Source organism: Phyllostomus discolor, chromosome 13 (assembly GCF_004126475.2).
Source record: "Phyllostomus discolor isolate MPI-MPIP mPhyDis1 chromosome 13, mPhyDis1.pri.v3, whole genome shotgun sequence".
In the NCBI taxonomy this organism is placed as follows: Eukaryota; Metazoa; Chordata; class Mammalia; order Chiroptera; family Phyllostomidae; genus Phyllostomus; species Phyllostomus discolor.
The window spans coordinates 57,625,733-57,646,817 of record NC_040915.2 but is presented as its reverse complement, the minus strand read 5'-3'; the positions used below and the strand labels follow the sequence as shown (position 1 = coordinate 57,646,817).

Sequence of the window (21,085 nt, the reverse complement as noted above, 5' to 3'; positions counted from 1 at the left end):
ATTTAAAACATCTTGCCACCCCCACCCCACCCTGTAGCATTCTCTTACGTTTTGTTGCAATATTTTTAAGTTTTTGTGTTGACCCCCATTCCTTGTGGAGCATATTTCAGTATAAGTGGGTAGAACAGGAGTCAAGCTTAGTTCTTTTTTTGGTTTGTTTTCCCAGATGGAGATTCACTTATGCCAACTTCATTTATTAAATGAAGTACCTTGGTCATTATTTATATTCCACTCTGATTTTGGATCTGTTGGGTTTAAGATACCCCTAGGCCAATGGAGAGACATCCTTATATTAGTTGGATGGGCAGTTCCTATGTGAGGGGTGAGATCCTACCTGAAACTAGAATTTTGGACATCATCAGTATCTAGATGAGTCAATCCCCCTATTTTTGTTTTTAAGATACTTTTCTAGGGTATTCTTAGAATTTGTTCTTTCTCATGAAATTTAAAATCACTTTAATTCTCTCCCATTCTTGCCCAAACCAAAAATTCTATTGGGATTTAAATAATTATATTAAATTTAGATGTAAGTTTTGGGGCACTTGATATTTTTGTGATCCTAAAAGCTCTCCAGACGATAAAAAATGGTTTCCACTTGTTAGACTTCTTTTAGGTTCTCCAGTGTGATTTTATGCTTTCTCTATATGGGTTCTGTATCTTTCTCATTAAATTTATTCCTAGTATTTTATGGTTTTTGTGAATGGGATATTTTTTCCCATCTGTATTCCTGATTTTAATATAGAGAAAAACTAATGATTTTAATATAGAGAAAAACCTGTGTTTTATAGGCACAATCTGTTGATTTGTCAGTATACCAAGTTAAGTGCTAGTTTGTTTTAGTTAGAACTCTGAAACAATGTCGAATAATCATCCTTGTCTTGCTTCTAATGTAGATTGAAGTCCACGTGTGATGTGGATAGAAATCACATGTTAACAATTGAGCAGGATGTTAGCTGTTGGTTTTGGCAAATGGCCTTTGAAGTGTACAAGTAGTTTCCTTCTGTTTTTTTAAATTTATTTTTATTTTTCAATTACAGTTGACATTCAATATTTTCTATCAGCTTCATGTGTGCAGCATAGCGGTTAGACATTTATATAATTTATGAAGTGATACCCCCATATGTCTAGTACACACCTGGCACTGTATAGTTATTACCATATTACTGACTATATTCCTTAGGCCATACTTGACATCTCTGTGACTGTTTTATAACTGCAATTTATACTTCTTAGTCCCTTCAACTTTTTTAACCAGTCCCCCAACCCTCCTCCCATCTTGCAACTGTTAGTTTGTTCTCTTTTTATGAATCTGTTTCTGTTTTGCTTATTTTGTTCTTCCGATTCCACATATAAGTGACATTATATGGTGTTTGTCTTTTTCTGACAGACTTATTCACTTAGCATAATACCCTCTTAAGCCCATCCATGTCTCACATGGTAAGATTTCATTCTTTTTTATGGCTGAGCAACATTCCATTGTGTTGGTGACCAAAAAGTCCATTACTTTTTTTTCGTACGATGGCTCTAGTAGTGCTTAGTTGTCTTTAACTTCACTTGAAACAATTTTGTTAGATTGTATGGTGACAGCTATCATATCAGCATTTTAAAAATTATCAAAATTGGTTAATTTTTCTGTAGTCATTTTAATATTGAAGATGGAAGAAAATCTGCAACATTTTTGGCAAATTATGCTTTATTATTTTTAAAAAGGTAAGAACGCAACTGAAAGACAATAAAACTCAATGAAAACGCAATAAAAGATTTGTGCCATGTTTGTATGGAGAAAGTGCTGTGACTGATTGAATGTGTCAAAAGTGGTTTGTGAAGTGTCCGGTCCCATTGACATTTTGGCCAAATAATTCTTTGCTGTGGGGCTGTCTTATGCACTGGAAGATGTTTAGCAGCACCTGGGCCTCTACCCACTAGAAGCCAATAGTGAGAGAGAGCCAACATACTCAAAATATCCAAATCAGTAAAGTTATTGGTGAAAATGAAAAATGTGTTTTATTTTATGGAAAAAACCTAAACAGGCTTTTTGGCCAATACAGTATATATGTATCACCTCCTTTTTATCCAACTGTCTATTAATAAGAACTTAGGTTGCTTCCATATATTGGCTATTATAAATAATGCTTCAGTGAACATAGGGATGCACACACACACACACATATATATATATCTTTTCGAATTCGTGTTTTGGATTTCTTAAGATACATACCCAGAAGTGGAATTTCTGGTTCCTAAGGTAGTTCTGTTTTTAATTTTTTGATGAACTTCCATTATTGTTTTCCATAGTGGCTGCACCAGTTTGCCGTCTTACGAACAGCACACAGTGTACCCTTTTCTCCACATTTTCATCAACACTTGCTGTTGGTGGATTTATTGACAGCCATTCTGACAGGTGTGAGGTGATAGCTCATTGTGGTTTTAATTAGCATTTCTCTGATTAGTGATTGTGAGCATCTGTTCATGGGTCTGTTGGTCCATCTGTATGTCCTCTTTGGAGAAATGTCTGTTCAGGTCCTCTACCCATTTTTTAATTGGATTGTCTGTTTTGGGTTTGTTTTTGTTTTTGGTGTTAAGTTGTATGAATTCTTTAGAAATTTTTAGATAGTAACCTCTTACCAGGCTTATCATTGGTGAATATCTTCTCCCATTCAATAGGTTGTTTTTGTTTTGTTAGTGGTTTCCATTGCTGTGCAAAAACTTTTCAGTTAGATATAGTCATTTGTTTCTTTTTTTTCCTTTTTCCCCCTTGCCCAAAGAGACATATTAAGAAAAATATTACTAAGAGCTGTGTGAAAGAGTTTACTGACAATGTTTTCTTCTAAGAGTTTTATGGTTTCAAGTCTAACATTTAAGTCTCTAATCCATCTTGAATTTATTCTTGTATATGGTATAAGAAGGTGGTCTGGTTTTGGTTTTTTGCACATAACTGTCCAGGTTTCCTGACACCATTTATTGAATAGACTATCTTTATCTCATTGTATAGTCTTGCCTCTTTTGTCACAGATTAACTGACCAAATAGGCATGAATTTATTTCTGAGCTCTCTGTTCTTTGCCACTAGTCTGTGTGTCTGTTTTATGCCAATATTATGCCATTTGGATTATTATAGCCTTGTAGTATAGTTTAATATCAGGTAGTGTGATACCTCCAGCTTTGTTCATCTTTCTCAAGATTGCTTTGGCTATTTGGGGTCTCTTCTGCTTCCACATACATTTTTGGATTATTTGTTCTAGTTCTGTGAAAAGTGCCATTGGTATTTTGATAGGAATTGTATTTAATCTATAGATTGTTTTGGGTAGTATGGACATTTTAATGATGTTAGTTCTTATCCGTGAGCATGGTATATTGGTATCTTTGATTTCTGTCATCAGTGTCTTGTAATTTTCTGAGTACAGGTCTTTTATCTCCTTGGTTAAATGTATTTCTAGGTATTTTACTTATTTTTTGATGCAATTGTAAATGGGATTGTTTTCTTAATTTCTTTTTCTGATCATTATTTGGTGTATGAAAATCAACCAATTTCTGAGTATTAATTTTGTATCCTGCCACTTTGCTAAATTCATTTATCAGTTCGAATAGTTTTTTGATGGAATCTTTAGGGTTCTCTCTATACAGTATCATGTCACCTACAAATAATGAGTTTTATTTTTCTTTAACAGTTTGGATGCTTTTTATTTCTTTCCCTTATCTGATGGTGTGGCTAGACTTTCCTGTTAAAAAAAAAAAAAACAGAACAAAACACATGGGGTCCCTGGGTCTGAGCCGTGGCTGCCTGTGCTGCCTGAGTCTGTTGCCAGGAGGGCACCAGTGACACGGAATGAAATGTGGTTGTGCGCCCCTGGAGACTGTTGTCAACCTTAAAAATTAAACAACAGAGATTATCAGCAGAGGAATTGCAATTCAGGGCAAGCAAACTATGGGGAACCACAGGCAAATCCGGAGAACAGACAGGAGGAACATATTTGTATAGGGGAAGCGGGGTGGAGGGGAATAGGGAGAGGCAGTTTTGACGAAAGTTCTTTGGAGAAGATGGAGAGTTAAGGGTTGTGGTGGCTTCTAATTGGGTGAGTTGTTGCTGGGCAAGGAGAAAAATCTTCCTCCTTTCTGTGGGGGTATGTGAAGTAGGCTGCTTTGTGGTGGGGTGTGGCGAAAAAGCTATGGCAAGTAGTGTGTGTTTGAGGGCCTTCCCTTCATGACTTCCCAACTCTGTTTGGAATGAGGTGTTCCTTTATTCATTTTTACATTGTCAAATTTTTTTTTCAGCATCGATCAATACAACCATATAGGGTTTTTCTCCTTTAAGCTGCTGTTTTAACAGTTATTTTTATTAAACATTAAATAGCTACAAAAGAATACTGCATTTGTAAAGTATTTATAAGGTAAAAGGAGTATATAATGTACTGGTTTAAGAAAAAGCCTTATTACTGCTTTATAAATCTGTGTCTTCCCCTCCTGGACCCTCTCTCTTTTTCTCCCTGCTTAATGGGTAATCACCGTCCTGAATTCTGTGTTCATCTTTTCTTTGCTCTTCTTATACTTTGTATATACTTGGTTTGTATTCCTAACATGTTTTATTTTGCCTGCTTTTAAACGTTTGGACATGACACTTTATTTACTCTTCTGAAATTTGCTTTTTCTTTTCAATATTATCTTCCATAAATTCATCCAAGTTGTTGGATGTAGCTATGACATATTCGCCTTCACTATTGTATCCTATCACTGCTGAACACTTGCTATACAGTGAAGAAAACAAGGGAAGTACACCTGCAGTTGCACATCCAAGCCTCTGACTGGCATTTGGGTGTTTCTAGTTTTTTTGCTATCACAGTGCATCTGTGGATATACTTGTGTATGTCTCGATTGCATGCCTGCAGCACCTTCTCATTAGGCTATAATCCTTGGAGTAGAATCACTGAGTCATAGGTCATGCCCATTTGAACTTTACTAGGTAATGCTAAAATGTTTTCAGAAGCAACCCATTGGCACTAAGTACTTCATTTTTCTGCTTCCCTGCCCTACATTTGATATTGATAGACCTGAAATTTTTTTGTCAGTCTGATGGGTGTGTAGTGGTATTTCACTGTTGTTTAATTTGCATTTCCCTGATTTGTAATGCGGTTGAGCACTTCTTTGTGTGTATTGACCACTTAGAGTTGTTCTTTGATAAAAAATGTTTGTTCAAGACTTTTGCTCATTTTTCTAATCTTTTGTATTTTTTTGTATATTTTGGATACCAGATCTTTGTAATTTATCTGTGTTGCTAATTTCTTTCTGTCTTTGGCATACTTTTTTTTTTTTTTTTTTTTTTTTTTTTTACTTTTTAAGATCTTTTGACAAGTAGAACTTCTTAATTTTAACATAGGCTAATTTAATCTTTTCTCTTCTATCGTGTGCATTTCTTGTAATGTTTAAGAAATGCTTCCCTGGAAGTGGAAAACCCGACAGGCAGTTCCCACCGTAGAACCCCAAGAGCCTGAGATCAAACTAATATGCCACCCCACCACTGGATAAAAGCAATGCTAAGGACAGGTCTTTCCCCCTTACAACTGAATGGTAAATAAGTGTGAACTTGGAGCCATTTGTACAATCAGTGCTGAAGAAGAACAGACCAAACTGGTGAGGGGTCCGAAGGGGCAGAGGTCTCTGACCCTGCCTCCCGGCAGCACTGAGAGCAAGGCACTCCCAGCCCTGTCCTTCCTGCTGTGGGAACTTGTGGTGACAGAGTCTTGTCGGGTCCTTGGTTTGCTGTCTGTGTGTTCAGTGGGCCAGTTATTGGAACATGGGTGGCCTCTTTTGACCCTCTTATGCCCCAGATGATGCAGCCACTTTCCCAAAGAACCCACCTCTTCAAAGGGCAGAGCAGAGTTAAGATACGTCACGAAGGCACTTCCGGTGCCTTCAGGAGAGACACTGAGGAGGAGGAGCAGCAGGATCAGAGGACCCTGGTTGCCCACCCCCGGTTTAAAGGGCAACACCCTTCTGAGAGACCGGATGCCCTCGGTCCCTGGCCTAGGGGCTCCCCTGTAAAAAAGCAACCATGGAGGGCGGCAGTGAAAAGCTGGCTCAAAGCCCTCAGTGCCCCCCACTTTGGAAAGTGGCCCCGAGCTGGAGTTACAAATCCCTGAACTACCTCTTGACAGCAATGAATTTTGGGTTCATGAAGGTTGTATTCTCTGGGCACATGGAACCTACCTGGTCTGGAGGCTCTACTGCCTGTAAGCAGCATTGGAAATAGACGAAGTGTTTCCACTGCCAGGAGGCAGGTGCCTCCTTGGGCTGCTGCGCAAAGGGTGCGTGTTCTGCTACCATTACCCGTGTGCCATTGACGCAGATTGTTTGGAACGTGAGACCTTCTTGGTGACGTGCCCCAAGCTCGAGGCGAGAAGGTAGTGGGCGCTGGTGATGGAATGGAAAGGTGCAGCTGTGTGGCCACACCCCTTGTGCCAGCACCCCCTCCTAAATCCTCACACATCACACTCAGACTGTGACACTACAGGAAAGAAAGACCTAAGAACTCAGAATGGCTATTTCCATAGACATCATCTCCATAGGTGACAGTGTAGTGGGGGGAGGGGAGAGGGATGGGGTGTTGGGAATGGGTGGGGTGGATTAAAAGAGAGGGATAAAAAAATGTTTACATATAGGCCCTGGCTGGGTAGCTGTGTTGGTTAGAGCATCATTCCGATATGCCAAGATGCAGGTTAGATTTCTGGTCAGGGCACATACGAGGAGCCACCAGTTAATACATAAATAAGTGGAACAACAAATCGATATTTCTCTCTCTCTCCTCCCTTCCTTTCTCTCTTAAATCAATTAAAAATATTTTTATTTTAGTCTGGAAAGACTTTAAGTGAAAGGTGCACTGTCCCTTTTGATTCTATTTTAAAATTATCTAAAGAACTCCAAATTGGTTCCAATAACAGTGAGATTTAAATGTGAAATTGAACTCAACAAACTCATCTCATGAAGGAGAGGCGTGTGGCGTTGGTGGGTAGCCTGTCTCACTCCAACTCAGATCTCTAGACTCAGGACCGGGAGCAGATGGACCACACCCAAATCACCATTGGGCATTAATTTGTCTCAAAGTGGGAAGGTATGAGGGGGAGGAAGTGGGAATGGTCCCTGTTTTCTATAGTGGGAGAATGATGTTTAAACACAAAAATCAATTTTTTCCTTTCCAGGAAAAAAAAAGAAAAATGTTTCCTACCTGAGGCATGAAGATATTATTTTCTATTACTATTTTAACCATTTTTCCTTTTAAATACCACGTGTTTGTTGAATTTTATCTAAAGTGTTTTATCCATCCATTCTCCTTTAATTTGTTAATGTGGCAAATTGCATTGCTTAGTTTTTCTTAGCGTGTTGCCTTTCTGATATTGCATTCTGGAGTAAGGTTGTAAGTTTTCTATATTGGTAGATCTGTTAAGATTTTGTTTTGAATTGTACCATCATTTGAATGACACTAGTTTGTCATCTTCCTCACACTGTCCTTGTTAGGTTTTTGGTGACCAGGTTATACAGTAGCCTCAAGAAATGAGTTAGAGGAACGTCCCTCTTTTTTTGTGGTCCTGTGATAGCTTCTGCAAGATTGGTTATTTCTTGGTAATCGGTGTCTAGAGTTTGTGTGCATATGTGTGAGGGAAGATTTTTAACTTTTAAATTAAAAAATGGTTATAATTCTATTTAGGTTTTTTGAACCAGTTTTAAGTTGTATTTTTCTAGGGTTTTAACCTCCGTTTCCAAACAGATTGTCACAAAGTTGTTCATAATATCCTTATTTTAAAATGTTTGTGGCATCTGTCTTTACTTCCTCTTTTCATTTCAAACACTTTTTGGTTCATTCATTTCCTCCCTCCTTCCTGCTTTTCCTCCCTTTTCTGTTTTGCCAATCAATACAGTTTCTCAGTTTTAGTTTTTATAAGAATCAACCTCAGCTTTCTTGATCCTCCCTGTCATGTTTATCTTTTATTAATTTCTGACCCTTATTTCTTTTCTTGTCCTTCGAGTTTATCCTGTTTATTTTCTTACTCAGATTAGATGTTTAGCCCATTATTTTTTGCCTTTTACAATGTGATTTTTAATACTATAAATTTTCCTCTAAGTACTCCTTTATCTGTATCCTGCAAGTTTTGCTGTATATTTTAATTTTTAACTATTTTCTGACTTGTTATTTTCTCCTTTGATTCGTGAGTTATTTAAATCTGTATTTCTTAATATTTAAAAGCTGGTTTTTTAAAAATCTTTTTGTTATTAATTTTGAAATGTCTTCATTGTGGTCTGAGAATGTGGTCTGTAGACCAGTACTTTGAAATTTGCCACGGCTTTATGACCAGCCCAAATATGTGGTTAATATTCATGAATGTTCAAGTGTGTCTCAGAAACATACATTCTACAGTTATGTGTACTGCCCTATTTCTATAACGTCAAGTTTGTTAATTGTGTTATTTGAAAATTTGCTGATTTTTGTGTGTCTGAGCTCTTACTACTGCAAAAGATATGTGAAAATCTTCCATTAGATTTTGGATTTATCTGTTTCTCCTTGTGACTGTCCATTTGAGTTTATTTTGAGATGTTATTGGGTGCCGTAAGAGTTTTAAAACTTTACCTTTTATCATTATAAAATGACATTTTTTCCTTGGAATTGGCATCTAGTAATATTTTTTGCCTTAAATTTTCTCTGTGTACAGGCATACCTAATTGTATTACGCTTAGCTTTATTGCACTTAAGAGATACTGAATTTTCATCACTGAGGCAAGAACATCCACCAACAAAAAGATTACAACTAGCTGAAGGTTCAGATGATAAGCTTTTTTTTTTAAGCAAGAGAATATTTTTAAAATTAAGGAATGCACATTTTTAGATATAATGCACTTATTAGACTACAGTATAGTATAACCATAACTGTTATAGGCACCGAGAACCAAAAAATTCCTGCGATGCCCTTTATTGTGATATTTGCTTTATTGATATGGTCTGGAACTGGACCTACAGTATTTCCGAGGCGCGCCTGTATTTATGTTTTACGTGTATGCTTGTCAGTAGCCTACAGTTGGATTATGTTTTTACTACAGGTATTGTTTTTATCTGAAACATTTAACTTAAATTCTGTGTGGTTATTGATACATTATTGACTTGTTTCTGTACTCTGTAATTTTTATTCCACCTTAACTGCATTCCTTTCATGTCTTCTTTCAGATACAAGCTTTCTCCTCCACATAAATATTTTTTCCTCTGTTTTGGAAATTTAGTATCCTATTCCTTTAGTAATTACTCTAAGATGTTTTATGTAATGTTTAACTCATCAAAGTCTAACTGCACAAGACACTATTAATATTGTTTTACTAAGTTTTTGTTAATGTCTTTATTTTCCTTTGGTTCCTGAAAGATATTTTCACTGGGAATGCTAATATTTTTTTCCTCTACTTTGGAGATAACACTTCATTGTCATCTTTCTTTGGAGGTCAACTCTCAGTCTGATGCTCTTTGAAGGTAATTTTGGATGTTTTTTTTTTTCCCTCCCTAATCTGGTTTCTTTCAAGGTTTTGGCATTTTGGCATTTTAAGGGCTTTGCAACTTCACTGCATTGTATTTAGCTGTGGATGTCTTTTTATCTACCCTGATTAGGATTCAGTCTGTGCGTTGGTGTTTCTTATGAGCTCTCAGAAATTTCTTAGTCATTAACTCTTCAAAGATTGTTCCTGTTCCTTGACAAAGATTAGATGCGTGTAGGAAGTTCTCACTTTATCCTCCGTGTCTCTGACTTCTCCTTCATATTTGTGCCCTCTGTGTCTGTGTTGCATTCTGGCTGCTTTCTTCAGATCTCACTTCCATGTCACTCTCTTCATTGTGTAACCCGTTACAAAGCTATTATTTTTAGTGATTTTTCCCAATTTCTGGAATTTCTTTAGTATTTTTTTAAATACTCATGTTAAAGACACCCTTCTGTTTCTAGAAATATATTTAGCATGCTTATTTTATATTCTGATAATTTCATTATATGGAGGAGTCTTTTGTCTTACTCTGCTGTTAGTTCAGTTAGCCCCTGTCTGTCCCTGGGCCAGCTTGTGTGTTGAGTCTGCGTGTTTAGAGATAGTATACCGTGAACTGCTCATTTTTCTTGCAACTTCATGTGCCTGGCATGATGGGAAGACCCTCCACAGGATTTTTTTGCTTCTCTCATGTGACTGGCGACATTGCATTTGGGAGCATGCTGTATTCTGTACTAGAAGTTTTATTGGGTCAGCTAGGTAGTATGTAATTAGACTGCAAAACCAAGTGAGGGCCCACTCCTGGTTACAAATTCTTAGGGGATTTTTTTTTCTTCCTGCTCTGTTGAGGGCTAACATTTATTTTTTTATTTTTATTTTTTAAGATTTTATTTATTTATTTATAGAGAGGGGAAGGGAGGGAGAAGGAGAGAGAGAAACAACAATGTGTGGTTGCTTTGGTTTGTAGCCTGCGCTCAATCCATTGAGCTATACCAGCCAGGGCTAGGGCTAACATTTATTAAAACAAGTAATTTTCCCTGTATTTTATTTTTGATTCACCATTATATTGAAGGTTTAGCTTTTTGGAGACCCAGCTTTCTAGGGGACATCTCCTTTCGGATGCCTTACTTTGGGATGGTCATTTGAGGCAATGAAACCTACCTCTCGGCCCACTGGGCTCTGTAAGTGGCTGTGGCAGAGAAGCGGGCTTCAGAGCTCCTTCTCTCTCTCCAGGTTTCTACACCCGTGTGACTTCTGGCCTGAGTATTCGTTACATTCTTTCTAGCTCATGAATGCATTTAAGGTGTTTTAACATTTTATCCAGCATGTCTAGTTTTTGATTCTCTAGGCACCTAGGGTACCATATTGCCAGAAAGAGAAGTCTTCCTTGAACCGTTGGTTGATACAATGATTTTCAATGAAAAGCGTCCTGGCATTTCTGTGGTAAACCCAACTTGGGCATAGGTTTACCAGTTTGGGGTGTCTGTCTTCTGATTGTGGCTGGGTTCCGTTATTTTCATATTCGGATATATGAAAATTCTGTTCTTGAGACTGAACTATATATTTAGTGCAGTCTTTATCAGGTGTTTGTCATTAAAGTTACCTGGCTAGCTTCATAAAAAGAAAACATACCATCTCTGGTTCTGTTCTCTGTGTAGCACTTTGACATTTTTCTTTTTAGTGTCCTCTCCTTGCCATCCCTCTCGTGCTGAGCCCCACCCAGCCCCGGAGAGGAGGGAGCCATATGCCTCCTCCCTGACAGTCTATCAGGAGCAATGATTTGGACTCCGGAGCCTGGGGAAAGCAGGAGTTTCCTGGGTCCCTGGGCTCCGCTCTTCCCAGTTCTGTCTCTGAGGCCTGCTCACAATTTGAGGCCACAGCCACACTCCCCAGCTGCCCCAGGGGTATCCCCCTGAACCTTTTCTCTAGTTGGGTTTCCTGGCCTGAAATTAATGCACTCAATACCTATTTAAGGAGCACCTACTAAGTGCCAGGCACTGGGGGTGCTACAATGTATAAACTAGACAAGGTTACTACTCTCATGAAGCTCACAGTCCCATTGGGGGTCCTGGAGGCAGTCAGTCACCAAATAGCATACATGGTGGCCGGATGGTGCCAGAGTACAGTGGAGAAAAGGAAGCTGTTGGTAATTTTCTAGTGGGTTCGGGTACCTGCAGGTCAAGTCCACATTGTCCACCCTGCACCTCCCCATCTTGTTCTTTTTAAGAATTGCCTTAGCTACTTCTTGTGCAGTTACTCTCCCATACAAATTTCACAGTCAACTAGTCAAGTTTTTGAAAAATATTGGTGGAATTTTGACTTGGACCATGTTGACTTTGTAGGTTTGGGGAGAACCGGTATAGCTGAGTTTGCCTATCCATGTAAATGGCATTTTTCCTGTGAACTCAAGTCTTTGTCATTCAGTAAAGCTTTAAAGTTTATCTGTTGAAGCCCTTTTGCATCTTTTTGTTGGATGTATTCTGAGGCTTCTTATGTTTCACGTTGTAGAAATCTATTAGACTTCCCATTCAGTGGCGGCTGGTGGACAGACCGCTGAGTACAGGCGGATTTTGTGTCGTGCTGGTCAGAGTGGCTTCTGGAATGTAAGCTTGGTGTTATGCCCTGTTCAGAGTTCTGTCTGGCTCCACTCCAGGATCTGATTCCTCAGTTTGCCTCAGGGGACTGGCCTTTGGCCATGCAGCCCATCCCCTGCCCTGGCAGACCCCCTCCACTGCCCCCAGGTAAGGTCTGTCCTGGGGTTGCCTCACCACCCCTGTCTCCACCCTTCCATCCAGTGAGAGCTGCCCTGCCAGCCCCTCTGCCGGGACTCACCAGTGCCTGCCTCCACCCACACGGGCGAGCAAGGCCCTGGGGAGGAAGCAGTGCAGCCTTGGATCCCATAGCGCCTGGCGTCAGGACAGATGGTTAGAGGCTGGCTCTGATGTCCCTGTGGTGCCCTGTTCCACTCCGTCCCCTCACCTGGAAGCAGTAGTAGTGGGAAGAGGACCCACTAGGCCTAGGCCAGATCAGCTTCCCAGTCCTGGTAACTAGTGATCTGGGTTGCTTGGCAACCTAGGCAACAGAAGCCCTAGGTCACCATTGTCAAGCAACTGTAATTCACCAGGGCAGGCCTTCCCTTGCAGAGGATGGTGGGACCTTAGCTTGGCTCCAGACAGAGTCGGGTAAAGCCATGACCCCATCCCAGACAGAGTCGGGTAAAGCCATGACGCCATTGCTAGATGCTGACTCAGCCCTTACACATTTTTCTAAAAAAGCCCTTCCTGGCCCAGACCCCATCCCACTAGGTCGTCGCCCCACCCCACCCCTCCCATCCAGACCAGCGCCCCGCTGCCTGCTCAGAATGGGCAGAATAAAGCCCCAGGCTCTTCCCGGATGCCGCCTGGTGGGCTGTCACGCGTGTTCTTGTATCAGCCCTGCTCCACCCAGTCACAGATTCAGGGACAGGGCCATGGAAAACGCCAAATCCAAGGTTTTTATTACCGGTCAGAAGGCGCTCACCACACACGGTGCTGAGAAGAGGTACAGTGTACAGCTCTGCTGCGGGCCTGGCGGGCTGCCAGCCGCCCTGACTCTCGGGAGTGGGCGCCCTAAGGCATTTCACAAGGTGGTGCTTTCACGTTTTTTCCTTATAAAAACAAAACCAGTCCTGGAGTAGAAAGAAAAACCCCGTGGTGGATTTTCAGGACAAAACTGAAGTGGGAAGGGTTGGAGTGGGGGTCCTGAGGGCTGGGACAGTGGCCACAGCGGCCCAGTCCCCCCACTGCTGGCAGAAGCCACTGGAAGGGGGTCCAAGGAGAGGGCAGGGTGCAGCTGACAGGAAGGCCAAACTCAGACAGGATGAAGCCCTGTCTTCATCATTTTTTCATTTCCACATACCATAGAAATTTAAGCAAAATAGCTATTTTATATATATTTATATATTTATATAAATCAGGCAAATAAAGGGTCCGGGGGTTGCTGAGATGGGGCACCCCAGAGGTGCCCGAAGCCGAGGCCAGATGCTAGGTCTCTGGGGCCCAGGGCAACGCCCAGGCTGAGCTGAGGGTTTGTTCTTATTGCTGATTTGGGGCCTGGTTCTGGGGTGAGCAGCACCTGTAGGCCCTGCCCCCAGCCTTTCCTGGCCTCTTGGGGGCTGGGGAGCAGCCCCTGGATGGCCAAGGCTAGGTCGCCCTCAAATCATGGGGGCCCCTCTGTGTCCTACTCCCCCACCGTGGCCGTAGCTCCAGAGACGACCTGGAGGGGCAGCGACCCCTCCCTGTCCCTTCTGTGTGGTGGGCTCCTGGGGGGCAGTCTTGCTACGTTGAGCTACAAAATACTCTGGACTCGAAGGGTCTTTCTGGCTTCCTGATGTCTTAAAAAGAAGGGGCTCCTGCCAGGACACTTTTGTGGCAAGAAAGCACACTTAGAAAGTTGTCTACTAAGTGCTGTACTAAAAATATTTACTAAACATCTTGGATGGAAAGAAGTGGAGATAGTCTTTTCTAAAAAAGTTGAAAGCGGCTCCCTAGGAGGGGTCAGTTCCTCCTGGGGTGGGGGGGCTGGTGACTGGGCAGTCCAGAGCCCGCGCCAGCTGCCTGAGTTGTGGTAACTGGGAGCTGGGGCCGAGGGGGCCCAAGTCCATAGTGAAGGGGCACAGATGACCAGGGGCACTCAGGAACTGGAGAGAATTGGGCCAGCACTTTCTCCTTCCAAGGTGGGAGCCCCCAAAAAGTGTTTAAAAAAAAAGGAAAGGAAAAAGGTGGGTGGGAGGGCCATTAAGTACTAACTTGAGTGCATTGAGTAAAAGGGGGGCCAGGCTGTGCAGGGCCTGTATTTGCAGGAGGGGGTGGCGCTCAGAAGATGTTGGGGCACATGTGCCAGTCCTGCTTCTCCTTGGCCTCCCAGTAGCCGCCCTTGTACACGCAGGCCGTCTCCCCGGTCAGCGGGTCCAGCCTCTTCTCGAACCACAGCGGTGTGTACACATCCGCCTCCTTCTCTGCTGGGCGAGCACAGCGGGCGGTGGGCAGGCAGCCCCTCCTCGCCCACCGGGAACCCCCTCCCGGGCCCCCAGACACCCCTTCCCGCTCCCGGGGACATCCCCTCCATCCCCTGGCCTCACCATCCTCCGAGCTGCATCCCCGAGAGCAGGCCTCCAGCCGCCGGCGCCGCGACTGGCGCTGCTTCTCCTCCAGCCGCTGCTTCTCCGTGTTGGCCTGGTCCCATTGCCCCTTCTCCATCAGCCGCTGGTCCGGCCGCAGGCGGCTGTCGGTGGGCGCCACGCCATCCTCCTGCTCGTTGAGGGTCAGGGCCAGCTCGGAGAAGTAGTACATGTTCTCCGCGTTCTCCCTGCGTGGCGCACGGCATGAGCATACCGCCCCCTCTACGGCCCCCCACCGCCCCCTCCACGGCCCCCCGCGGCCCCACTGCGCCTTCCGGGTCGCACCCGAGGAGCCCGCAAAGCCCAGCCGCTCCCTTCAGCTGCTCCCGCCTCCCCGCGCCGCCATCTGCGTCTGTTTTGCTACATTATACTTCTCTGGGAATTCTCCCATTTTGTTCACTTTTTCAGATTTATCAGTGTGAAGTTGTTTCATAACATTCTCATTATTATTGCTGTGCTGCCTGTGATGTTGGTTATAGGTGCCTTCTCTTCTCAACGCGGGTCAGAGTTTTGCCCCTTTTCTTCATTGGTGGAAGATGAAATTTTGTTGGCCCTGTTTTAGGTGTTTTTTTTTTTTTTCTTATTGATTTTCCTTTTATAGTCTTTCTGCTTTGTCGAAGTTTATTTTGCTGTTCTTTTTCTAACCTCTTTAGCTTATCTCAGCTTTCCTTTTCTAGTATGTGCATTTTAAAGTATATTTCGCACCATTTTTGGTATGCATACTTTCAACAGCATGCAGTTGTAAATGTTTTCTAATTCCCATATCTTCTTTGACCTATGGAATTGTTTGGAAGTAAACTCCTTAAACTTATGAGGATTTTTCTAGTCATTTTCATCTCTAGTATAATTGCCTTGGAGTCACATCATATACTTGGCATAATTTCAGTTCTTTGAAATTTGATTTGTGGTGCAGGATTTGGTTGGTTTTTGCAAATGTTCCATGTGTTCTTTGCGTTCCATACATGTGTTCCATGTTCTCCATACATGATCTTTTGACTAGTCCCTGCCCCTTCTTCCCGCCATTACCTCCCCCCCTCCCCTCTGGTGGCTGCCAGCCTGCTCCACGTTTCCATTCTCCTGACTTTTTAAAATGTTGCTGCTTCTCTCCATTTGTAAGAGAGGTTGTATTAAAATTGCCTACTTTGCAAATGAGTCCATTTCTCCTTATATTTCTACCAGCTTTTGCTGTATATATTTTGAGGCTATGTTATTAGGTACGGGGTACATTAAAGTTTAAAACTCATCTTTATGGTGAATTGAACCTTTATCATTATGTCCTTCTTATCTCAAGTCTTTTTGTTTAAGTACTAATATGGCCACCGTAGGTTATTTGGTATTTCTATGGATGTACCTTTTTCCATCCTTTTATTCCAGTCTTTACTTTTTAAGACATATCTCTTGCAAACCACATATAGTTGGATTCTAAAAACTTGTCTGAAGTCTAACACCTTTAATGGATTTAAATCTGTCTAGTTTTTTCTTTTTGTTCTCCCTTTTTTGACCTCTGATGCACAGCTATGGATTAGTCATTGTCCTTGGTACATGCTGCCCTCTCTTTACTGGTCCTTACGTGGCCTGCCTGTATTAGTGCACACTCGCCACCCTGAACTAAAGGGGTGATCCTGCGAAACGTCCACCTGACTGTGCGGGCAGGTCGCCAATCTGTGCCCTTCTCAGGCAGCCCTCGGCAAGTCTCCTGGGCTCAGCAGTCCCTCACTTTCCTGTTAGTGTACTTTTACTGCATCTTTACATAGTCTTAAGTGTGTGTGTGTATTCATATATATATATTTTTTTACATACTTGTTTCTACTTGTATAAAAGAATATCATGATGTATTTAACTTTTATTGATATATTGCTTAAATTTATATTGTTGCCACCTTGCTGTGGTTCATTTATTTCAACTACTGTATAATATCCTCTCCTATGAATTCATCACTGTTTTTCATCTGATAAATGTAGTTGTTTCCAAGTTTTTGCTGCGGAGTTGTCTTATGCATGTTGCCTGTTGTCCATTTGCAGGACTTTCTCTGGAGTGCATACTCGAACTGGAATTGCTGCGCTGTGGAGTCTGTGATGTTGTTCTTTAAGAGGTAAGGCCGACCTGCTTTCCAGAGTGGTTGTACCAAGCACATCCCACCAGGGATGGGTAAGAGATACCGTGGACCCACATCATCTTCAGTGCCCGGTTCTGTCGGACTTTGTCAGTGTTTTGAATTAAATGAAGGTAAAACAGTATCGCACTGTGGCTTTGATTTGCACTTCCTCGCTTATCAATGATATTGATCATTTTCATGAGGCCACTGGCCATACGTGGTGCTCTTGTTTATGACCTTCCTGTTCACGACTCTCGTGCTTTCCTGTGTCATTCTTACTCATTGATTAGAAGTTATCTATTTTGTTATTTTTAATTGTGGTAAAACACTTTATATATTTTGATACTAATCTTTTGTCATGTATAAGTATTGTGATTATCTTCTCCAAGTTTATATATTCTTTTCACTTTTTAAAATTGTCTTTAAAAAAGATTTTGTTTTTAGAGAGGAGAAAGGAAGAAGAGGGAGAGAAACATTGAAGTGAATATATTGTACCTTTTATTAGAAGGTCCTTGGTGGTCTCTGATAGGATAATTGGTGTTCTCTCTTGAATTTTACCTTTTAGCTATTTTAGTGTGCAGAAATGCAGGTGACTTTTGTATATTAATCTTATATTAAGGCACCTAAGATACTTTTTTTCTGAGTCTGTGGAGATCTGTTATTGATGAATTAATTTTTGGATTTTCTAATATAAAACTATCCTTGCATACTCAGGATAAACTCAACATAATTGAAGAATGTTATCCTCTCTATCCATGGTTGGGTTTTCTGATGTTTTGTTTTGGAATTTTGCTTATATATTCCTGAGTAAAATAAGGTAAAACTTTTATTTCCCTACTACTCTTAGCCTGGTTTGGTATAAGGATTACCCTGGCTTCAGTATAAGATAGCAGAATATTTTTTTTCTATGGTCTGGAAGATTTTATATAAAACTAGAATAACATACAGGGTCTGGCACAAATAACACCTCCTTTTTATTACAAAACCATAAGCATGTAATTCTATAACATAATATCATACTCAAGCACACCATATGACATTCTAGGTGAAATGTTCAAATTAAAACTATAAATTACTACACCCACATTATTACCCTACCAACCACACTCAAGCAGGCATTACTTCTGCTGGATCCTGTATTTCTTGAAAATTTGGTAGGATTCACCTATAAAATTATCTGGGGTTTGTGTTTTCCTCGTGGGATTTTTAAGAATATTTACTGATTTTAGAGAAAGAGACATGGATTTGTTGTTCCACCTATTCATGCATTCTCTGGTTGACTCTTGCATGGGGTCAAGTGTGCAACCTGGGCGTAGGGGACGACGCTCCAACCACCTGGCCAGGCCCCCTCGTAGGAGTTTTAAAACTACTGAATAAATTTCTTAAATTACTACAGGACTATTCATGAGCTTTATTTCCTCTATACTCAGTTCTTATAAGTGATTTTTTTAAAAGAATTTGTCCTCATCTGAATTTTAATTTATCTTTGTGCTTTACATGCCATATGAAACTTTTAATAATATTTCTACATTTTCTCTTAATCAGTTTTGCCAGTAGTTCCCATCAGTTTGTTTCAAAGAATCAACTTTCAGCTTTTGAAACTTCTTTTTTTTCCTATTGTATTAATGTTTGCTCTTATTTTTAAAGTATATTTTCTTCTTGGGTTTGTATGTTGAACTTTAATTCTCAGGATAGAAACTCAGAAAAAAGAACCCTCAAATTTAGCTTATATACCTATTTAAGTCAATACATTTTTTTAAAAGTATTGCCTCTGTTACATCCAGCCAGTTTTGTTATCTTTTCATTCTCATCCAAGTATTTTAAAATTTCCATTCTAATTTATTTTCTAGCTGTGATTTATTTAGCAACTTAAAATTCTTTCCAAATATGTGGGGACTCTTTGTCATTTAAAAAATATTTTTATTGTTGTTCAAGGACAGTTTTCTGCGTTTCCCCCCCACCAGTCCCCCCACCGCCTTTGGTTTTTGTCTTTGTGTCCTTTATAGTTGTTCCTACTTTTTGTCATCTTGTTCATAACTTCTAAGTTAATGATCTTACCATACATTGTGGTCTGTATGCCACCCTCTGTAAATTTGTTGAAGCTTTCTTAGGGTTTAGCACACGATTCATTTTTGCATACATTTCTTGTATACTTGAGTAAAAAAAGTATGTTCTCTGATTGTTGCAAATGTAAGTTTGTGTATATCCTGTGTGGTTTCGATCTCCATCAGTTTTGCTGGTTGGTTTCCCCCCCATTGACCAACCTGTCAACATGTGAGAGGGGTGTATTGAAATCTCTTAATCTTCCACTGTGGTGGTGGGTTTATCAATTCCTCCCTTTACAACCAATATATTTGTACATTGTTGAGGCTCTTTCATTACCTGTTTAATGTTTGAAAGTATTTTATCTTCTTGAAGAACTCAACCTTTTTATCATGTAGCAACTCTTCCATCCCTAATAATGCTTTTGTCTTAAAATCTAATTTACCTTCCCTGGCTGGTGTGGCTCAGTGGATCTAGTGCCAGCCTGTGAACCAAAGGGTCGCCGGTTCAATTCCCAGTCAGGGCATATGCCTGGGTTGCAGACCAGGTCCCCAGTAGGGAGCGTCTGAGAGGCAACCACACACTGATGTTTCCCTCTTTCTCCTTCCCTTCTCCTCTAAAAGTAAATAAACAGTATCTTTAAAACAATCTACCTGATAATAGTTATATAGCTTTTTGGTATGTATTCTCATAATATCTTTATCTTTTACCTTCAACTTTTGCACATCTTCATATTTTGGGTATCTCTTAGAAGGTGCATGTATCTAGACTTCAATAAAGTCCTATCAGTTTTTGCTTTTAACTGGTGATTTTCATCTATTATTCTTGGATCTATTTCTGCTGTGTTAATTTTGTTTATACTTCTTAAAAAATTTTGAGAGTGTGTTTATTAAAGCTGGGGAAAGCGAAACAAGAGCAGGCCTAGGAAAGAAGCGGCAACAGGAGTGAGCCGAGGCGGGGCTGCTGTCGGCTCCCTGGGAGTCAGAGAAAAGGGGGTCAGCCTGGGATGAGCTGCTGCTGCCCATTGCTCCCCTGGTTGCAAGGGACCTTGTCTCTCTCCCCCCCTTCTAATAAAAGCTTGGCATTCCTTCACATCCCTTGGCACCCTTCTCTGACTCCCCAAACCCCATCATGTCATTGCCTGGACTTTCAATTCTGGATTACTGCTGGACGGTTTCCTCTTTTTCTTTTGTATATTGCAGCACCTGCTGGTGTTTTCTCCCCCTTTTAAAGTGCTGCGTGGGACACCTTTTTCACTGTGGTCTTAGGGCATCAAACCTGCGGAGGCTGTTCCCTGAGGACATCGTTCTAGCGTGCCCTCATATTTGAGTGATCGCTTAGCTGGATAGGAAAGTTTACCTTCTAATTTCTTTTCTTCATCGCTTTGAAAATATTACTCCAGCTCTGGCTGTTGAAAAATCTGATGTTGATCTGATTCTTCACCCTTGAAATCTTTCACTCCTCTCTGGGAGCTATCCGAATTTTCTCCTCGGTCGTCTTAATTTTCACTAGCGTGTGGTCTAGGCAGAAGTCTTCTTTATCTCTTGTCCCTGGAACTCAGTAGGCCCTTTCAACGTGGGGTCTTTTATTTTGGGAAATTCATCTCCTCTATTTAACTATTGCGCCTCTTCATTTTTATTCATTTCCTTGTCTACTGAGATTCCAGTTAAACGTATTACTTCAGCGAGGACTCTAGGAATCACAACATGCAGATGTCACACAGTCAGAAGTTAACGCACATCCTGACCCTCCTCTCGGGCGGCGTGAGGGTCTTCAAGGAGTGTCCTTCCATTTATCCCTCTTAGGTAATCACAGTTACATTTTACACTTAGGTTTTAACCCCCACATTATTATTTATTATTTGGTTTTATTCAGTGTTCACATCACTCATTCATACATCTTAGATTTTCCATCTGGTATCAGTTTCCTTCTGCTGGAGGCATATCCTTTAGTGCAGGTCTGCCAGTGGCAGAATGAGTTTTTATTTGTTGGAAAAATGTCTATTTCAACTCCTAGCAGGGAGTCTTCACGCACATGGAAGATCTCATGTGACTGTCCTCAAGCTCCCATTGTTGCCACTGAGGTGACAGCTGTCGGTCTGCTGTTCCTTGGGTAGTAATGTCTTTTCAAAATCTGGCTGCTTAGTATTTTCTTTAAGTCGTATCAACAGTTTCTGTATATAAATTCATGTGTGGAAAGTTCTCTGCTGTTTTCCCTTCAGATAACGGTCTCTCCCCTTCCAGGCCAGGTCCTGCTGTCAAGCTGGACACCCGCGGGGACACCCGGGGAGGC

General features: G+C 41.2%; 1 protein-coding gene and 1 long non-coding RNA gene across 7 annotated transcripts in view; one reads left to right on the top strand and one right to left on the bottom strand.

Moving 5' to 3' along the window:
* Positions 1–1,917: 1,917 nt before the first annotated feature.
* LOC118497996 lies at positions 1,918–20,777 on the top strand. The gene is made up of 3 exons (XR_004900521.1): positions 1,918–2,047; positions 2,611–2,613; positions 20,766–20,777. It is a non-coding gene; the product is annotated as an uncharacterized LOC118497996 (long non-coding RNA).
* Positions 12,970–21,085, bottom strand: part of OSBP2 (oxysterol binding protein 2) — a 130,599-nt gene continuing 122,483 nt past the window's right edge. For 3 of the 6 annotated variants that reach the window (XM_028528439.2, XM_028528445.2, XM_028528441.2), the window contains 2 exons: positions 14,617–14,843; positions 12,970–14,493 (listed from right to left, as the gene is read on the bottom strand). In XM_028528439.2, coding sequence (XP_028384240.1) covers positions 14,351–14,493; positions 14,617–14,843 — 370 coding nt within the window. In that variant the 3' untranslated portion in view covers positions 12,970–14,350. Of the gene's footprint in view, positions 14,497–14,616; positions 14,844–21,085 lie in introns of all 6 variants that reach the window. The other 3 variants (XM_028528438.2, XM_036014467.1, XM_036014466.1) reach the window with 1 other exon arrangement.